The sequence below is a fragment of the Zootoca vivipara genome, chromosome 11, assembly GCF_965207765.1.
Source record: "Zootoca vivipara chromosome 11, rZooViv2.hap1.1, whole genome shotgun sequence".
NCBI classification, from domain to species: Eukaryota; Metazoa; Chordata; class Lepidosauria; order Squamata; family Lacertidae; genus Zootoca; species Zootoca vivipara.
Genome location: NC_142594.1, coordinates 31293355 through 31314992, shown reverse-complemented (window position 1 = coordinate 31314992; position 21638 = coordinate 31293355). Strand labels below are relative to the sequence as shown.

General features: G+C 42.5%; 3 protein-coding genes across 20 annotated transcripts in view; all 3 read left to right on the top strand.

Moving 5' to 3' along the window:
- Nucleotides 1-21638, top strand: part of PPP1R9A (protein phosphatase 1 regulatory subunit 9A) — a 137703-nt gene that overhangs the window by 55939 nt on the left and 60126 nt on the right. For all 18 annotated transcript variants that reach the window (XM_088653895.1, XM_088653894.1, XM_088653890.1 and 15 more), the window contains 2 exons: nt 15397-15529; nt 17063-17183. In XM_088653895.1, the coding sequence (XP_088510021.1) occupies nt 15397-15529; nt 17063-17183 (254 nt within the window). The remainder of the gene's footprint in view (nt 1-15396; nt 15530-17062; nt 17184-21638) is intronic.
- LOC148684250 (uncharacterized) lies at nt 1411-6595 on the top strand. Its single transcript, XM_088653897.1, has one exon. It carries the CDS (start codon nt 1678-1680, stop codon nt 4423-4425), a length of 2748 nt encoding a protein of 915 aa, XP_088510023.1. The 5' UTR covers nt 1411-1677; the 3' UTR covers nt 4426-6595.
- LOC148684251 (endogenous retrovirus group PABLB member 1 Env polyprotein-like) lies at nt 5338-6595 on the top strand. The gene has a single exon (XM_088653909.1). The coding sequence runs from the start codon at nt 5477-5479 to the stop codon at nt 6269-6271; it is 795 nt and encodes a 264-aa protein (XP_088510035.1). The 5' UTR covers nt 5338-5476; the 3' UTR covers nt 6272-6595.

Sequence of the window (21638 nt, the reverse complement as noted above, 5' to 3'; positions counted from 1 at the left end):
TCCTTTCCATAAGGGAAGATTTAGAAATGCAATTTCCTCCCCTGTGGTTGTATAGGCCATTCTAACACTTTAAAACAGTGTTTCCCAAACTTGGGTCTGTGGCTTTTGTTGGGCTGCAACTCCCATCACACCTAGCTAGCAGGACCAGTGGTCATGGGTGATGGGAAGTATAGTCCAACAACAAATAGAGACCCAAGTTTGGGAAACCCTGTTTTAGAACTCAACAGTGCAGGACAGCGCAGGACATTGTTGATCCGGGTCTTGGGAGGACCAGGTTTGAACTCCTTACAAAGGTCCTAGGCTGTGTGTGGGCTTGAGAAGGTATGAAAACTCACATTGGTTGGTTCTCAAACAATGCCCCTTCCCTGCAACATAGTCTTCCAGGCAGTAGCCTGAGTCCTAGGCTTGAGACGTGGGGTTTAAAAGCATGGTCCCTCTGACTTGCAGTAAAAAAAAGGGGTTCCAGTGCCCTTTTAGTTGCTTCAGTGTTGCAACAGTACCAGGAGATGGAAACTCATTGCAAATGGAACTGACTTTCCCCCGGTGCAAGCTATGCTTTTCATGACCAGTTTGGGTTGTTGAAGCTAAGCCAGAAGCACAGACTCATAGAAATTTAGGGTCTTGCCTGAGCCCTCCATGCCAGTTTTATTCCAGAGAGTCTCCCAACCCTCAGTAGCAGTTTTTCATGGAGGAGCGAGGGGGCTAAAGTGGGTTGGGGGAAACGGACAGAAAATGGATGATGGGATTTTGCAAGCCCTTTCCACTAAGGCAAACCTTCCCACTGGATGTGACCCGTTGTTTTCTCCCTAATCCATTGTTCACAAAAGGCTTTTTATCTGTGCCTGCACACCCCTCCCTGCCCTGACAAAGAACAGGTGGATGCCCAGCATAAGCAAGAGGTGTAAGCCATTTACGGTATTTCATTTTTTAATGTTTATAATAGATGATTTACCTTTATTTGGGTGGAGACCAGTTCTCTGCTAAACATGTATATACTGAAAGTTATGAAGTATATCAATATATTTGGACCTTTATTCTTAATTTTAAGATCATTTATTTTGAATACATGGAAAACATGGATGGACGGGGTATAAATAATTAAATTATTATTATTATTAACATGAAAGGATAAGTTCTGAAATGAATGGACCATCGTTCTATGTGGGAATGTACACAGGAAACACTCTGTGGGAAAATACACAGGAAACACTCTGTGGGAATGTACAAATGGAGTTCGCTGTGTAAGGCACAGGTTTATTGGGGGTAATCAATCAAGTGACCACTGGCGCCAGCCTGTCTGTTTACACATCTTCCTTGTTTGCATGAGTCATGTATAGGTTAAAAGGTTAATGTTTTTTACGAGGACAGAATCCTTAATAAAGGAGCTGAGGCTGAGAGGCAGTCAGCGCACTTCGCTCAGCACTCTGCTCATGCTCTCTATCTGAAACTCTCGACTCTCGTCTCATGATTTCCTCGCACCTAAGAGTCGGCTGGTTCTCCGACAAGTGGTGCCCCGTGTGAGGCTAAAAAGTTCTACGCCATTGTTGAAAGGACGCACGTCGTGGTCCTGCATCAGCTACTCACCCGCCCGGCAAGGGTTCAGACGTCTACCTCATCTCAGGATCCCCGGTGAGTTAGCTCCCAGCTGTTGCTTATCTTTCTCTTCCTGCATTTACAATGGGCTCTTCGCTTTCCGTGCCACAGAAACGTTTTCTTCAAGACTTAAAATACCTGCTGACTTCTAACAATCAGCATGCCTCAGAAGACGATCTCATTGCTTTTATTCATACTGCTTATGAGCATTGTCCATGGTTTCCGGAGGATGGAACTTGGGAATTAGATTTTTGGGACAAACTAGGTGAACATTTTCATGCTCATCCCAGCATTGGAATACGTGTCTTAAATACGTGGGGGAAAATAAGAGCATGCTTGGCACTAGTCGTGCCAAAGAATATCTTTCTGGCAGCTGCTTCAAGCCTCCCCTCTGCACCGCCCGCATGCACGCCCCCCCCACTGAAGCCTTCTGTTTATCCAGCATTGCCTCCCCCCATGCCCCCTGGTCCGGACCCACCTAATTTAGCTCCGCCAGGAAAACAGCAACTCTCTTTGTCTGCCACCCCACCCCCTCCAGCCTATGTCTCTCAGGTTTTGCCTGCATTTCAAAGTACCATGCCCACTGTGAAGCAGGAGGGGGGGAATACTACAAAGCTCCAGGAATCTCTTAAAGCAGCAGCTCCTTTGCTGGCTTTTGAGTCTACTGTGATTGTGCCTGCGGGACATGGGGGTGGGGCACCACGGCACGAGCAATTTGAACTCCGATACATCAAAGAATTGTATCAGTCAGTAAGAGACAATGGATTGCATTCCCCGTATACTCTTGGTCTCTTTGGCTCTATTTTTCAACAGCAATTATTGCCAGAGGATATTAAATTACTGGCTAGAACAGTGCTCAAACCAAATCAAATGATAATTTTTATGCAAAGTTGGACCTGGGCTTGTCAACGCCGGGTCCATGATATCCAAACAAATTTGAATAATGCTGCACAGGCAGCACATGCCAATGCCGTTGCAGCCTTGGCAGCAGGGGCACCCCCCCTCCCTCCCCCTGTTATGTTAACACCTGCAGACGTCCTGGATGGTCTCACAGGAGCTGGGAATTTTTTAACAACTGCGCAGCAATTGGCTCTGGATCCTCAGTACTGGGACGCCACAATTTCAGCTGCCCAGGAGGCTTTGATGTCTGTTCCTCCTGTGAAGTTAGGAAAAGGGGGGCGATGGGGGAGCGTGCAGCAAGGACCCACTGAACCTTATGGCGCTTTCATAGATAGACTGTACAATACCCTCAGACGCCAGGTTCAAGATACAGCAGCAGAAGTAATCATCAGACAATTAGCCTTTGATAATGCCAATGAAGACTGTAAACAATCTTTGCGCCCGCTGGTAGCTACACCTAATGTGGCAATAGCCGACATGTTAAAAGCCTGTCAATCAATCGGCTCTGAATCCCACACAGCAAAATTGCTTGCCGCTAAAGACATTCCTGAAACATGGGTGCACCAGCTGACAGAGGATCTCACCTCTGCAGGGCTTAAAATCGCCCCGGAAAAAATTCAACGCACCCTGCCTATCACATACCTGGAACACAAAGTTATGCAACAAGCAGCACCCCCCCTGATACTGCAGCTGCATTTTCCAGCTGTACTCTGGCTGGTGGATCTACAACTGCTGTTAGGACATTCGAATTGGGCAAAATCATACATAGACTTGCCAACGTGTGTACTATCACCTTTGTACAATGCCCTGAAAGGACATAAGCAACCGGCAGACATCATACTGGATATGGAATCAGCCCTGGCAACGATTAATCACCATTTGCAAAAATCTATGGTGGATCGCCTGGATTCCACAGGACTATTGTCATTGGCTGTTTTTGCCACAAAATTGCTGCCCACAGCTGTTTTCTACCGGCCTGCAGAATTTTCTGAGTCTCGCGTTTGTCTTGTTGAATGGCTACACCTGCCCCATGCACCACTGCAAAATGTCTATACTTCTCCAGCAGTTGTTATGGACGTTGTTATCAAGGGAAGACAATGTGCTGTGGCATTGATCTTTCTTTCCTCTGTCTCCTATTCCCTCCGTTCACTGTGCTCCCCCTCCCCTATCCCCTTTGCTCTCACCCTCTTCACAGATGGGACAAAGACGAGGGGGGTGGTTGTGTGGAGGGAGGAGGGGGCCTGGAAGACAAGATTTACAACGGAGCAGGAATCCGCTCAGCGTTCTGAATTGGCTGTGGTGATCTTGGCATTTGATCCATTTCAGAATGTGAAGTTTAACCTGACTGTTGATATTCAGTATGTCTCCAGATTTTTAACATTCTTGTCAGTGGCATACATTTCCCTGCTCTGGATGATGATTTTGTTGCAATTGTTTCTCTCTTTGCAGCGTCTGCTACAGGCTCGTAGCCACTCCTTTTTCGTGGCCCACCTGCGTTCTCATTCTAATCTGCCAGGATTTCTGGCACATGGCAATGCTGTAGCAGATGCTGCTTTGAAGCAAGAGCAGGTCTTTTCTTTGTTTTTTGACCCTCTGCTGAGCCATGCCACCTTTCACCAATCTGCCAAGGTTCTAGCCAAGTCTTTTCAAACATCAATTTCTCAGGCACGAGACATTATCTCGCAATGTTTTTCTTGTTCTAAAACCCCTACCATGTTTCCTTTTGATGCTGCCAATCCCAGAGGGATTGCCCCTCTCTCAATTTGGCAAATGGATGTCACTCTCACCCCGTTGTTAGCCTCTTCTTTCAAGACTGCACCTCACGGTGGACACGTCTTTGGGCTTCATCTGGGCAACGCCCTTAAAAGGGGAGACAGCCAGGCACGTAATACAGCACACTCTGCGCTGTTTTTCGGTCATGGGAAAGCCTAGCAGCATCAAAACGGATAATGGCCCAGCGTACATTTCTAAGCGATTTTCTGATTTCTGTACATTGTGGAATGTGAAATTAACTCATGGTGTTCCTTTTAATTCTACAGGACAAGCAATTGCTGAGCATTCATCTTTTCAATCTCTGCTTTTTCCACAACTAAGTGGAAAGAACGCTCCTATTGCTGAAATATCTAATATTGTGCATCAAGTGCTTTTTAATCTTTTATGTCCACATAATAAGCAGCTTCCTCCAGCAGAATTACATTTTAGAAAAGAGGAGGAGCTGCCTCGCTCCCTTGTGTCTTTCAGGAAACATCCGGATCCAGCATGGCGTGGCCTTGTACTGCTGATTACCTGGGGACGTGGATATGCCATCGATGGGGACCCTCTGTGGGTGCCAGCACGCTGTGTACGACCCTGGCAATCATCTACAGCTTCTTCTTCAGCCCATTCAGTCGCAGATGCCGCTGAGGGAGGAGGCAGACCTTTCTACACTCTTTCTGGAGGACAGCACCTGTCACCCGGTCTGAAACACCATGGCACCTGGCGGCATCGTGCTCTAAATATGGCTGCACTCCGTCAAGATCAACTTCCATCTATTCGATCTGCAAGCCATTATCGCTCTAGGCGTGCTGCCATTTTACAGAAGTATCAAAGACATGACTCTTATCATTCCATATGGAATAATAATACCTATGTACAGGATATTTCTCAGTTTGCGATATTGCTTAACTGTTCTGATTGTTGGATTTGCTTACATATTCCCTCACAGTCAAGTCATTCAGGGGATATTACTGCATGGTATTCCTATTAATGATTCTTTTAGAATTAGTAATAATATGAGAGATAATCGTATTAGTTCACCCCCTGTTATATTATCATTATTAGAAGTAGCTCCACGATGTTTTCGTTTTAATCACGATAGTAGCAGATTTTTAGGTCATTATCCTTATTGTAATTGGACTTATATATTAATGGTAGCTCTTGTTTTCTTAACGTCACTACCCAAAGAGGCAGGCCCAAGGTAACAATTAATAATGTTACCAGATACATGACATTTTACCAACAGGCTACATGCCGTGATTTTCATTCATGGTTTGATTGGATGAAGAAGAGTTGGAGATCCACATGCGTGTTACAATCAAATATGTGGCTTTTGTGTGGTAAGAAAGCATACAAAGAGATTCCCTCTGCTTTTTCAGGGACTTGCACTCTAGGGGTAGTGATACAACTGGTGTATAAGTTAGATGCTCTTCCTCACACCCGCTTGCGCAATAAACACGAAGTCAATCCCCCTTTTACACAATATACTGATACTCAGATAGCTCGTAGTATTTTGCCATTATTAGGAGTAGCAATGAATTATAGAGATTTGCATCACTTAGCTAACTGGACAGAGGCTTTGTTCAATGACACAGTTAAAGGCATGAAATTGATCAATACAGAATTACAGGATGTTATTTTAGCCTCGGAAAGAGGCGTATGTGCCTTAATACATAGTCATTGTTGCATGTATGTGCAAGATAATGGTCCTAACATTACTCATACTATACAAGAAATGGAGAACTTGGTGGCTGCACAGCCCTTGCAACCTGCCGTGGGTTTTGATCCATGGGAATGGCTGCTGTCTTGGTTGCCTAACGGTGCCTGGATCAGGAAAACACTTTTGACGCTTATAGGATTAGCCTGTGGCTTGGTTATGTTATGTTGCTGCATTCAATGTTTACCCTCCCTCTTTGGTCAATGTATGACCTGGTTTCAGGCTGCACACCTCTCCACTGGAATTTCACGTGGAGCCTTCATTGCGAGGTATCAGCGACTCCCTATCTGGCTTCCCACGTGTTAATTTACCCTGTTGCTTAAAAATAAAAAGAAAGAGGTGATGTGGGAATGTACACAGGAAACACTCTGTGGGAAAATACACAGGAAACACTCTGTGGGAATGTACAAATGGAGTTCGCTGTGTAAGGCACAGGTTTATTGGGGGTAATCAATCAAGTGACCACTGGCGCCAGCCTGTCTGTTTACACATCTTCCTTGTTTGCATGAGTCATGTATAGGTTAAAAGGTTAATGTTTTTTACGAGGACAGAATCCTTAATAAAGGAGCTGAGGCTGAGAGGCAGTCAGCGCACTTCGCTCAGCACTCTGCTCATGCTCTCTATCTGAAACTCTCGACTCTCGTCTCATGATTTCCTCGCACCTAAGAGTCGGCTGGTTCTCCGACAGTTCTAGGCTGCAAATCCTGGACTGGCTTATACAGATAGGTAGAACTGAGTGCTGTGGTCCATGGGGTCATGAAGAGTCAGACACGACTAAACGACTAAACAACAAGAACTGAGTTTTAGTGGCAGAGATTTTAAAAACATGTTGAAATCAATGGGATTTAAACGTGTTTGCTTAGAACGTGACCATAATTTTTAGTTTCATTGTGTTGTTACCCCTTCAGAACCTGGAGGCGAACTTAGACATTGATTTAACCTTATCATATGAACACAACAGTTGTTTGGCATTTTGTTGTTTACTTTGGTTGTAGGCAGAAGCATGACAAATATACATATATTTCCCGTGAAAATAATGGGATTGTACAATATGCTTAACAACAAGAAACAACAAATATAAACCCATTCAGTGATTTACAACTATGGGTGCTTATTTTCCTCACACTGCCGCGTAATCTCTTTGAAGCATGATTTTTAAAACAGCGTTCTGAGCCCGATAAAAATATTTTGCTTATACAGCTGATGTTCCCATGTGCATCTGTGGCCTTCTGTTTGCTGCCTAATCATCATTATTTCCCCCCCTGAATTATATTTACAGCTGGTGCTGCCATACCAGTTAGGCAGATATCCCAGATAAACCCCCTACTTTTGGCTTGTATCACATCCTCTTTTGCCTTGACTACCATATTTGGAGGCATTAGGAGGCTAAACTACTAGGAGTAGAAAGCTGTCTGATTTTTGAGGCACTGATGTGATTAAATGTAATGCAATACACTCGGTATGAGCTTTTAAAGGATAAACATTCCTTTGCTTACTGTAGGTAGCTTTACGTCTTGTCTGGACGCAGTTCATTGTGCTCCCAGGAAAGAGAGCAAGAATACGGAACTGTCATTGGGGGGGGGGGAGGAAGTGGGGGTGGAAACCCAAGTCAGTGGGGGTGGAAACCCAAGTCAGCACCTGCAGGTGCTGTTGAGTTAAATCTACACTATAAAAATAAGAAAGCACGACTCTAGCACTTGGGGATATGTAGCATATATTCTATTGAAATATTTCTTTAAAAAAACAACAACTCGGCAGCTTTCAGTACAGTACAAAAGCTTTTTCAATAACCCTCTTTGCTGCTTTCTAATTGTTTGTTTATGTGCAAGTGATGCGATACCAATATGCTGAAGATAGACTTCGGTTCCATTACCAGCACTGCCAGTAGACACGATTTCTTCAGAGCTAGGGAGAATACATCTGCGTTTTTTGCAAAGGTCCTGTTCATTTCAGCAGGGCTTGCTTTGGAGGATTACTGGGGGGGGGGGCTACACCAGTGTTAGAAACTGAGGTATTAAAGTTTGGAGCTAAATGGCACCTTAAACCTAGGTTATGGGCACAAAAGGTAAAGGTACAGGACCCCTGATGGTTAAGTCCAGTTGTGGACGACTACGGGGTTGCAGCGCTTATCTTGCTTTCAGGCCGAGGGAGCCGGCGTTTGTCCGCAGACAGCTTTCTGGATCATGTGGCCAGCATGACTATGGCCAGCTTCTGGCATAATGGGACAGCGCAGAGCGCACGGAAATGCTGTTTACCTTCCTGCCACAGTGGTACCTATTTCTGTACTGGCACTGGCATGCTTTCGAACTGCTAGGAGCTGGGACAGAGCAATGGGAGCTACACTCAATCACAGGGATTTGAGCAGCCAACCTTCTGATCAGCAAGCCCCAGAGGCTCAGTGGTATGGACACAACAACAGAATGTCTAGGTTTTTTATATATATAACAAGAATACAAAGCTGAAAATGAATGAACTTCAGCTAAAATCTTATATTCATTTTTCACATGATCTGAAAAAAAAACCCAAAGCCATGCTTCCCCCCCCCCCGGTTTGTCCAAAACAGTGGGAGTTGTTTTGGACTACAACTTCCATTAGCCCTGGCTAGCAAGGTGTTGGATTAAAAAAGCACATGAGTCCAGATCACAAAGTAAATGTCATTTCTAAAAATCAGAATAACTTAGGAGAAAAGGATTTGTGGTAAGATGTTTATGATCCATATTTCCCATAACTTGTTTCTTCTGTTCTTTGCAGTATTCAGACAAACCAGTTTTATTACTGCAAACTCAGACTGGGGAAAAAATAATGCTTCAGGGTAACCAGAATTGAAACCGTGAGTCTGTGAATGCCAAGCTTCTAACAATGCAGCAATCTAAACTGACACCACCTGCAATTTTTATTAAAAGTCTGCTTCAATTAGGGTTGCCAGACTCAATAGAGGACAGGACTTCTGTGCCTTTAATTGCCCTGCTATCTTTTGAGTCTGGAAACCTTAAAGAGAAACCAGCAGACCCTTTGCTTGGAAATTAAACAAAGGCTCTGCTGGTTTCTCTTTAAGGTTTCCAGACTCAAAAGAGAGCAGGACAATTAAAGGCACAGAAGTCCTATCCTCTATTGAGTCTGGCAACCCTAGCTTCAATTCAGATCTCCATATGCTTCTCATTGTTGTTGTTTTTTGCACTCTAAATCAGTAGTCTTTAATATTTTCATTTTAGTCTTCAACTTGACACCCAGCCTTTAACCTGCAGCATGAGGTCTATGTTCAGTTTTTGTCTCTGTGTGTCTGTGTTCTCACTTGCATCTCTGTCTCTCTTTGTTTCTAGTTTTCCTGATTTTCCTCGCTTTTGTTTCCCTCGCTTCAGTGGTAACAAAAACAAAACGGTGGCAGTATCTCTGAAGTGAATCCTGACCCACTAGTTGAAGATAATCAGCATACTCAATAACCTGTTTGCATATTCTGTATAGTTGATGTTTTTTGTTTTGTTTTTACATTGAAATGGACACAGACAGCATTGAGGAAAAAGTGTTTCATTGGAAGAGTATCAATTCAGCATGAGCAAAAGCAACAGTTGGATCAGCTTTTGATGCGGGTCTGTCTTACTCATTTGGAGTTTTTACAAGTGGTACCTCGGGTTACAGACGCTTCGGGTTACAGACGCTTCAGGTTACAGACTCTGCTAACCCAGAAATAGTACCTCGGGTTAAGAACTTTGCTTCAGGATGAGAACAGAAATCGCGTGGCGGCGGCATCAGGAGGCCCCATTAGCTAAAGTGGTATCTCAGCTTAAGAACAGTTTCAGGTTAAGAATGGACCTCCAGAATGAATTAAGTTCTTAACCCGAGGTACCACTGTATTTGACTACTGGAATTCCAGATGATGAATGGAGACCAAGGTGCATTCCTGCCTTCCAGTTTAAATGGTTTTAACTTTACGTGGGAAAAGATTGGTGGACAACTACCCCAGAGTTTTTTGATCTACTGCCATTAAGTGAATCCCTTTTGTAAGGCGAATATGGCATATATGATCTGTTTTGTTGGATTATTAAGAGATTTGTTGGATTTTTGAGAACCGATTATGCATCTGGGAAATTATATACATTTTTTCTCCTGTGGTATCACTAGGGCAAAATGGGGTTAAAAATAGGTGTGGATAATATATACTACATATCCCAGGTTAGGTGCTACCGTAGCCTGCTGAAGAAGCATGCACATTTTCTGCTTGTGTATGTATATGTCTATACATATATGCTGTTCTAGTGACTTAAGGCTTCAAAATGTGTTGTGTGAAAGTATCCATGGGAGGCAACCCAGCAAAAACATTGCTTCTGTGCAATCACCATTTACTTATTTCAAATAAATGCAGCTCCTGTGAGGGTAGTACTTTGAGGGCTGATCCCCTAGTCAATTTAATTAGAACAGTTCTCCTTTAATACAAGATTCCCTTTCCTTATCCTGATGACTTTGATGCTCTTTTAGGTTGGAGATAACCATAAAATGGAACAGCATACTCATCTGTTACCTTGACAACAGCAAGGCTTGCTGCAGGCAGTGATGGAGAGGCTTCAATTGCACATGCACATCGTGTTAATTTTTCCTTGTGGCATTATTGCTGGTTATCTCTGTCCATAGTTACTTATTTCATATTTTTTTTAATTATTGTTTTGAGCTCTGAATGAATCACGATATTTCTAGAACAAGTCCTTTCCCCCAGTCAAATATATAAACTTAAGGAACCAGGAAGTGTGTAAAAAGCAGCATGGAACAATCCTGAAATCTCCCTTTTTTTAATGTATTGAAACATGGCACACACCATATATAAGGTGTTATCTGGGATACAACAACTGCCTTGTACTGTAATTCCTAGCATTGCTTAATAAGACCTTAAACTGAGTTCAGGGGGCTTTTCTGTCTGTCATTCATAAGCTTTGCAAACTGAAGCTGCTTAATTTCAGTATTTATTTTAAATAACTCGTTTGTGTGCAATGCCAATTGTAAAATTAATTATTAATTCATAATTGTAGTCTTTGTTTATACAGCATAATTTTCATATATATCTGTTATGTGTGAAATATTGCCAGGATTTAGGCATTTTTAAATGCTGGAATGCAATCTGGACACCAGTTGTGTAGCTACAAAGACTAAAAATCTGAAGTCTTAAAAAATTGGGAGAGTTTTTTTTTTTTTAAGGTAATCATTGGGTTGGATCCAGGCTAAAGACCTAGCTGATCTTAGGTACTATTGAAATCAATGGGATAAGTTAGTCATGGCTTAATTTAAGTCTCATTTATTTCAGTGTGAACTACCGTAAGTTCAACTCTCAATAGTCCAACTCTCAATAGTACAGTTTTCATTTATATGTAGTATAGTGTAGTATTTTTGTATCAGTTGTATAGGTATTTCAGTCAATTGGGTATTTGAAATACCCGAACCATTCAGTAAAAGAATATTACAGTTTTTTCTTGCTGTTTTACATGAGCAAATAAAAGCATCTTCTTTACTTAGAACGTTCTTTAATTTCCCCTCAGAGAAATATGGACTGGACAATGCTAACTTCTGGTGTGAAATCTTCTGGTGTGAAATCATTGCCGGAAGAAGCAGCCCAACAAATACCAATTAACAGCCGTCCTGTTAGAGTAAAATTAGCAATGATCTTAATATACAAGTAGTTTGCTAAAAGAAAATACACTTTCTGTTTTGAGGCCATTGCTAGCTACTTAACAGCAGCACCCTATTTTATTAACTTGGGTTGCCTCCTGAGTGACAGCTGCTTTCTTTATTCTCCCAGCAATATTGTAAGGTTTCCTTGACAGTCTTGTCAGTATGAAGGGGATGGTGGAGTCTGCCAAGAAATACAGGATAGCTTTAGCACCTCATGGAAGGCATGTGGATTCCAGGCTCAAATCCAAAAGTGGTTGTTTGCTTTGCCAACCTGAAGCTCATATTTGATGCAATGAGAAGAGCTTTGTTCCTTAAATAAAGCATTTTAACCCACACAGTATATTATGATAGTTCAGTTTTGTTGTCAATTTTTCCATTCCATTTCGGGTTTTTGCAGGTTAGTAAGGAAATCATTTCTTTAAGGTGTTAGGAGAGAAATGTATGAAGGGGAAATAGGATTCTGCTCTCCACCATGTCCAGCAGCCTGGATTTTTTGGCGTGGGGGTGGGGGCTTAGTTTTGCACAAAGCATGTGAAAAGCCAGCTTAATGTTTTACCAAAATAAAAATAACGTGATCCTCATTATAGATACCATTGCAAATACTCACGTTTGAAGAAGCTGTAATTTCTTCTTTAAAAAAATCAATTAACCCATTATTTTTTTTGACAGAACTGGTGATTTTGAAAGGGAAGTGGCAAGTGGAGTATGTTGGATGGCAACACCACATTCTAACACCAATCCAGTGGAGTAGCCTACCAGCAATGGGTTTACGGCTGTGTTTCTTTCTCTTTGCCACCATCCACATATTTGTCCTCTAGGTCACTTTGGGATTCCTGCTGTCTTACAGTGGTCTACTTGGGAATAAAAGGACTTCCAGCTTAGCTCAAGTCTTCTGCTTCGTAGCCTCAGCCCATCACCCCTCCTGGTCTCCCATGCCCTTTAACCCAGAGGTGTAGCCCACAATGTCTTGAGTAATGCAAAAACATTTAACAGCCCTTGAGCTTGACCCAGAGGCCAGTACTGCCCAGGAATCCAATTGAGAAGTTTATTTAAGAGGGGGTGGGGTGGAGAAACAGTGAGCATGCACAGAGTATTCATCTATCCAACCATATGCTGCCATGTCTTGTGCTGACCATGATTAATAGCTAAAGGGGCAATTGACCATTGAGGAGGACCCACATAGCTGGGGGGAAGCTGGAGAAGATGCAGCTAGGCCTTTCCTGCCAGACAGAAATGTGAATACATGGGATGCCAATTTAGGACATGGCTGGCAGGGCAACATGATACAGAGTTTGCTATTCCATGGAAGATTTTAAATGCCAGTCTATACAGGTTCAGGAATTTGTGATTTGCACTCTTCGCATAGTGTTGGTCTCTCCCCACCCCCCTTTTAAGTTATGCTTATTAGTGCTTGAATCTCAGACTTTATTATTTGTTACATTGGGGTGGATCTATACTTAGTTGTACTTAAATCACTATGGGTTTTATCCAATGTTAGTCGGAGTCAGAGTAGACCCATTGAGTTGTATCCAGTGCTAATCATCTCAGAGCAGACCCATTGAAATGAATGGAGATGACTTAAAGGTAAAGGTAAAGGGACCCCTGACAGTTAAGTCCAGTTGTGAACGACTCTGGGGTTGCGGCACTCATCTCGCTTTACAGGCCGAGGCAGTTTGTCCGCTCTGCAGACAGTTTTTCCGGGTCATGTGCCCAGCATGACCTAGCCGCTTCTGCCGCAATGGAACACTGACACCAGAGCAGCACACGGAAGCACCGTTTACCTTTCTGGCAGAGTGTGGGGTATTAATCTACTTGCACTTTTTTGGGCATGCTTTCAAACTGCTAGGTTGGCAGGAACTGGGACCGAGCAACGGGAGCTTACCCCGTCACGGGGATTCGAACCGCCGACCGTTTGATCGGCAAGCCCAAGGCTCAGTGGTTTAGACCACAGCACCACCCGTGTCCCATTGCCCATTGAAATTAATGGAGATGACTTACCGGTACTTAGGTCCATTAATTTCAGTGGGTCAGCTCTGAGTATAATTCATTTGGGTGCAACCCTTTGATTTTAATGGAAACTGATTCTTCACTACGCATTACATGGATTTCAGTGAAAGAAAAGGTTTAACCAACATAGTCTAGATCTAATCCCTTCATGACTTTGGAAGTCTTTTAAGGAAGAATGTGGTATCTGGCTGGTGCCAAGCCCATCTATCGTGCTAAAGAGGTAGCAGAGGTAGCAATGCCCATTGTGTTTTTCATCTCAGCTGAGTGAGTCAATAGGCCTCCCCTTTTGCTACATTATTGTATATGGAGTCACCCCAGTGGCTTTAGGGGGAGAAATGGTGATGGCCAACTAGTTGTTCCAGAGACTCTAAGTTTTGGCTACCCCAATTTTTGTTGTTGTGCTTTGGCTTTTGAATGTCACTGTGAGTTATCCCTTTTTTTTAAGGGATTTTCCCTTATGCTGAATAGGCTTCCTCGCGAGAAAAGGGAAAACTTGGCAGCTATGCTGTGAGTTTTATAGAACTGAGTGTCTGATAACATTTAACCAATATTTAACATCTTACTCAAAATGCCTTATGTAGAAGAAGTTTTAATTTATGTGGTTTCAATTTACTGTAGTATATAAAACTATTCATTTATCCACAGCTTTTATTTAATATGAGTAAATCACAGTTTGTTATTTGTTAAAAGATGAAACTAGTGATAGTTCAGATCCAACCATCATATTGTGTCATGCACTTTTTTTAAATTGAAAAGTAAAGATAGTGCTTTCTTAAAAAAAAGGTTTGAACTGCACTTTGTTTTACATTATTAAAAAGAACAGAGTGGTGCTCTTTCTGGAACACGTATTGGATTTATTGCTATGTGGGTTAGAAAGAAAATCTGCTTAATGCAGAACTAAGATCCTGAAACCTGAAGAGGTGCTGCGGACAAAAGGTAGATTGAGGTGTACTGGTAGATCTCTCAGTATGTTAAAGTAGATCAGGCATCCCCAAACTTCGGCCCTCCAGATGTTTTGGTCTACAATTACCATCTTCCCCAACCGCTGGTCCTGTTAGCTAGGGATCATGGGAGTTGTAGGCCAAAACATATGGAGGGCCGCAGTTTAGGGATGCCTGCAGTAGATCAATGAAGTTTCAGATTCTAAAATTATGAAATAATTATTAAATTGTATGGGCAACAGAAAGGCTTCCCTTCCACCCTGCCAAAACTAAACAAAAAAGCTGTAGGATTTTGTGGATTTTTGTGTTACAGGATTGTGACCTCAGTTCTGGAACTGGAAACAAATTCTTGAGATGAGAATGTGTTCAGAGGCACAGTGACCCTGTTCCTTAATTCTAAGAATATGGCCACCCTCCTGACCCACCATTTTGCATCTGGCTCCAAAGAAAAGCAACCTCATTATTACTGATGTCCACAATTATATGTGCACAACAGTTATTTTCTTTGAGAGAGGGGTGGCTAACATCTGACCCTCTAGATGTTGGACCACAGCTCCCATTATCCCTAAGCACTGGCCATAGTGGTAGCTTGGGCTGATGGGAACTGAAGTCACACAACATTGGGAAGGTCACAGGTTCTCCATCCTTTAAGAACGTATGAACCCCCCTTCTCAATTAAATCAATGTTCTATCTAGCCAGCCAGATACTCCAGGAAGCTCGGAAGCAGGGTATGAAAGCAATAGCTCACCTCTAGAGTACTAGTAGGTTTTAGAAGTGAGCTTTTGGGTGGTTTGGTTGACTTATTACCGTTATCTCTCTCTCTCCAGGTTTTCCACACATATTCTAATGAAGATTATGACAGGAGAAATGATGAAGTAGACCCGGTGGCTGCATCAGCAGAATACGAACTAGAAAAACGTGTGGAGAAGCTGGAGCTTTTCCCAGCAGAGCTCGAAAAAGGTATGCATTCTACAAATGCTATGCTGCAGAGCATTTTAAAAAATGTATAAAGTGCCATAGTAGATATGTAGAATTGCATGACTTTTCCAGAAAGGGGTCATGAAAAACCTGCCATAGCTTAATACCTGGAGATTTCATAAATAATCAGCAGTGTACAATTTGTATAAATAATTCCTGAACATTAAAATTTGCATCACATCAATGGCACCTGGTGTCTGCAGTAGGACATTGGCTTCAAACCTTGTCAACCTCAAGTAATCTGAGGGGTTGACCCCCCTCCTATTCGCAGTCACAAAACTGTTTTCAGAAACCCCTTTTAGGGCTCATTCAAACTTCCTTTTGTGCTACATTTCCAGGCACAAGTCTGGGCTTTAAAGCTCCATATCTGAGCAGTTTTTGTTTTTTGTTTTTATCCCGGTGCTTTTCTGGATTGCCATTAGCTCCAATTCAGTGGTAAAAAAACAGGTTTTCCCTGGAATAGCAACAGGACAAAAAACAAAAAACACTTGGACACAGAGCTTTAAAACCCAGAACTGTGCCTGAGGGAAGCCTGGACAAGCCCTCAGTTTCAAAATAGATTTGCCAAGTTTCCCTTTGAGATAAGTGTAAGTAGGGTTTTTGGTATCCAGATCTTAATGTTAAATGCACTGGTCCATCCCCCCATCCCCCATTTCTGTTATGGAAAGCTGCTTTTTAGTTGTATCCTGAACAACTATATTAGGAAAAGTTAAAAGTAATGGTCAGGGGTACCTTTTCCTTTTCCTAATATATACTGACCATTAGGTCCATTCGCGGACGACTCTGGGGTTGTGGTGCTCATCACGCTCTATAGGCAAAGGGAGCCGTCGTTTGTCCACAGACAGGTCATGTGGCCAGCATGACTAAGCCGCTTCTGGCAAACCAGAGCAGTGCATGAAAATGCCATTTACCTTCCCGCCGGAGCGGTACCTATTTATCTACTTGCACTTGATGTGTTTTCGAACTGCTACCGGTAGGTGGGCAGCATAGCTGCCAAGTTATCCCTTTTTTAAAGGGATTTTCCCTTATGCTGAATAGGCTTCCTCGCGAGAAAAGGGAAAACTTGGCAGCTATGGTGGGCAGGAGCTGGGATCGAACAACAGGAGCTCACCCCGTTGTGGGGATTCGAACCACCAACCTTTTGATTGGCAAGCCCTAGGCTCTGTGGGTTAGAGTAATTCCTTTGAATACAGGATCTCTTGACTGGCAGCTATGGCAGAAGGCGCAAGATAGGCTTCTTTCTCCTTCCATTGCAAAAAACGATGGGGGGTACTTGACTTCCATGGTAGGAAATAAATACTGTAATTCCATTGAAATGTTATAGCTTTTAGGGAGGATGACCTCCAGAATGACAATGTGTGTTTTACTCTTAGCACATGCAGTTATAAAGTCATAAAAATTTCATGGAAGGTTTTACTTAGGTGGGGAGAGATAACAGGATTCAAAATGTACTGATCCAAGTGTGGAAAATGCTTAACAAATGTATGGACCTGCTTTGATTTATCTGATTCTCAGATGAAGATGGACTTGGCATCAGCATTATTGGAATGGGAGTTGGAGCAGATGCAGGCCTTGAGAAACTGGGCATTTTCGTCAAAACAGTAACAGAAGGTGGAGCAGCAGAAAGAGATGGCAGGTGAATAATAATACAGTATGCTATTGTGAATATAGATTGGGATTGCTTCAAAATACAGCTCCTGTCTGATTTTGTTCACAGGCTCCATCCAAAATCTTGTAGCTAAAGGTTTTCTTGAGGCGCCTATTCCTAGTATGGCCTTCTAAAAGGCTGAAAGCCTACTTGAGCCTATGAACGTTTACCACCACTTCTCACAAACATTTCTGTTCATTGAAAAGTTGTTTTGTTCTGCAAATAGCATTGTCAGGTGGGCTGTTTCATGGGTGAGAAGGGAATTAAAGCACCCTCTCGTTTGGGATGATCCTTCTAACCTCACAGCAGGTCTGGATTTCAGTGCAGACCGAAATCTGTACTGAATCTGCTCCATCCCAGAACTAATACCGGTATTGTTTTGTTTTGTTTCATATTTCTAGCCACAACTTTTATCTTTTCACAGTACGTAACATTCCCCCCCCCCCGAGCTTTACTTGCTGTGTACATTCATTGATCTATTGCAGGCACCCCCAAACTGCGGCCCTCCAGATGTTTTGGCCTACAACTCCCATGATCCCTAGCTAACAGGACCAGTGGTCAGGGAAGATGGGAATTGTAGTCCAAAACATCTGGAGGGCCGAAGTTTGGGGATGCCTGATCTATTGGTTTGTAAAATCAAGTTTTGTATGTCTCCATAGCAAGCTGCTACATATTTGTTGAATGTATCAGGACCCCTTTTCCGATGGGAAAACTTGCTATCTGTTCTCCCCCTACTTGCTGAGCAGTCTGTAGCTTCAGTGCACAAGCAGTATTTTGCTTGTTTTGGAGGCTCATGTTGCGCAGATGCTCTACTTTTGAGACAAAATAATGTCGTATCCTTTCAAAATAACTGTTATTATCTATGTATGGTTAGCCTTGCACCATTGCCTTATCTTCAGAATGCGGAGTGCTTGGGGGGGGGGGAATGGTTTACTTTTCCAGGTCACTCCCCGCAAAGTATCCTTTCATGGGTCAAAAGTGAAATTTAAAGTAAAATACAGCATGATTTATATAGGTCATCTCCTTGCTCTGTAAAAGTGGAGTGATGTTATATTGCAAAAGGAAACTGAAGCTCTTATAGAATGAAATATAAAAGTAAAGTCAAATAAATAATTTTAAAAAGTCCCAGGCTGTGTTGCAAAGGGAAACCTCTGCTTTTGCCAATATTCTAGAATAGAAAAGCAGAAATCAGTATATAATTCTATGGATCTTGATGGTTCCTTCAAAAATGTGCCAATGTGCCTAAATATGAGCAATCATGTACACCAAGGACTGCCAGCATGGGACCCTGCAAATACTGTTGAACTGCAACTCCCATCAACCTTGATTTTTGGCCAAGCTGGCTGGGGTTGATGAGAGCTGATGAGTCTTAATAACATACTGTATGGAGAGCACCACATTGACTACCTCGGTTGATATGCTGTGATATAATATGATATATTGTAGTGCAGTACACTATATAGTATTATATACTAACTGACTCCACTACAATGATAGTAAAATTGTTGGGCTAGCTGGCTTCTGGGCCTGCCTGCCTTAATGGAGGCAGCCCCCACAACAGCGGGGGTTCGTTGGCAAATGAAAAACAAGGATGACTGAGGGTAAATCATCCTTGCAAATTCCCCCCAGGGACGGGGGGGGGGGAATAGGCTTCACTCGCAGTTCATCTTGGTACCTGGCTCTCGCTCTAGCATGGAATGTCAGAGGCAGGGAGGCGCTGGGTGCAAAAGCACTTCACCTGGCGAAACCCCTCCTACGCCGCCATTAAGAAGCAGAGATTCTCCATTTAATTGGATCTTCAATTGGCTTTAAAGTACTGGCGTATGATGGAAAAGGGTTGCAACAACATACTGCCGAATATACCAGCTACATGAGGCATAGACAAACTCCAGCCCTCCAGATGTTTGGGACTACACTTCCCACCATCCCTAGCTAACAGGACCAGTGGTCAGGGCTGATGGCAATTGTAGTCCCAAACATCTGGAGGGCCGGAGTTTGCATATGCCTGAGCTACATGGATCAAAGGTTTGAATTGAGATAAATTTTTCTTTGGTATGAGAGTTGGTTGGGTAGAGGGAAACCTACGTTTTGTTTATTCTAAGCTTCTTTTATATATTTATGATTCGGCACCCCTCTCTGGAATATAAGATAAAAAGATATTTACAAGTGAGGAAGGGACGTTGGAGTAATATTGATATTAACGAGCAAAATGGAAATGCACCCAAACCACCATGCGGGGAGCCACTTTAACTAAAATGTATTAATTGGAAGTTGATTGACATTTTGATACATGTAATTGCATAATTTGGGAATTAATTGTTATAGTTATAAGTTGGCTATTATTGGGGGTATATTTGAAAACTAATGATTTTTTTATAGAAAAAAATTGTTAGGCTGTTTTGACTAAATGTGCAACAAACAGATTTCATCAGTGAGACAGTTACTGGGTTCCAAGCATTTATATCTAGATCAAGATAAGCCAGATTGTATGGCTGCTCATCATATGTATCCAGAGTTGATGGAGGACCTTTTTGGCTCCACAGGCCAGATCCTTACCAGGATCAGCCTCGCGGACCAAATTTGACAGGTGAGCAAGGTTGCCCACCTATCAATCACATGATGCCATGATGACATCATGTGCAAAGTGCTTTGAAGACCCGAATTAATCTTGCAACTGGAGGTTTCCCCACCCTGTCCACTGTTTTTAGCATGAGATCTCATGCAGGTGGATGCAGTGGACTGGATCATGCCCAGAGTATGATTTTATACAGGGTAGGGTAGATGTTATGAGCAAGATTTGCTTTTCAACATTGTTTTCTATAATAACAGAAATTAGCTACACCCACATGCTGACTAATGTACTTCAACTGGAAATTAAATTTCTTATGTTAAGGACCTGATTCTGTAACTTATATCTCAAGAACAGCCATTGAATACATTTTGTCCACTCCTGAATAAATGGTACTCTGATTCTGTAAGGGTTGCAAAAAATTATGGTAAGTGCCAGCTATTCAGCTGAAGATAAAATGCCATTTCTTTTCTTTTCTTAAGCTCTGCCTCTCTTGAAACCCCCCCTCCCCATTTAACAGTCGCAATATATAATTAGATTTTAGCTGCTTAGGCGTACTTGGGTATGAAAATACCTCCCTTATTTGGAGCCTATGAAAAAGAATGTGTTATGCAGAGATTATGCCAAACCACCTGACGTATTTCCAAAAATGAGTCAGAAACAAGAAGGAGGCATAAGCAAGTAGGGAAGCAGGGTCGAAAATAACTCCATGAAGTTTAATTCTGAATTAATAGTTTTTCAGCGATGGTTCGCCGCCGTTGTTTCTTTGTTTAAAAAGCCCTTATATCTCGCCATATTTTCAGAAGAAACTTGTGGCAGATAACAAATCAAAATGCCACCCAATATTTAAGACATATTTCAGTTCCCATTCCTAGCCAAACACTGGGAAACCAAATTATTAGCCCAATATATTTCTTCTTCTGGTTCCTCTTTTAAGAATTCTGCTACTTTATGGGACTGTTTAGAAATAAGTTTGATGAATAAGTGGGACTTTCAGGGGAGACCTTCCTGGTGGATTGTGCCTAATTACCTTTACCCGTTCGCCACAAAGAAGCATAACACTGTCTTATTTTTAATACACAGTAGTTCAGAACAAAATGTAGTAGAAAAAAGAAATTAATCAAGTCTGGAGTATTCACAGTGCAGGCCGTACTCACACCATACAACTCCTAGCGCCCATAACAAACTACAGTTCCCAGGATTCTTTGGGGGAAGCCATGTGTTTTAAATATATGGTGTGGGTGTGACCTTAAGAGGGGCTAGGGAGCTGTGGAGCAGCAGGTCTTCCTTTGCACCTGCAGCCCTGCTTGCTGCTCCTGACTGGAGTGAAAGGAGCAGCACAACTCCCCATTCTGGGCTATCTGCAGCTTGGGGTAGCAGTGTCTCTCTGCAGGGAATGGACTGTCCTATGGGCTGCAGATCCATGCCCAGTCCTGCTCTTTCACTGCAACACCCCATTTTGGAGCCCAACACCAGTTACTGCTAATGGAGTCCCAGCAGCAGCAGCAGCAGAGGCCAGCAGACGGAGACATCTGCTAAATCTTAACCCCACCCCACCCCCTCCAGCAGCATGGAGTGGGGGTAGGAGTGCCACCTTGGGTGCTTTTTTCAAGCCACAATATTATCTCATTTTAGAATTTTTATATATTTACTTTAAAATAAATTTATTTATTTATTTTAAAAAACCTATCTGCATTTATTTATTTTAAAAAAAACCTGTCTGGATTTCAAAATATTGAATGAAAATGAACCATAAATGATCATTTTAAGTTTGCTCGTTAATCTACATATGCTGTAAACTGTAAGCTAGTAATGTATTGCCACTTGTTAAGTAGCTGCACTTCCAACAAACTAACTAGCTAGCTAATCAGCCA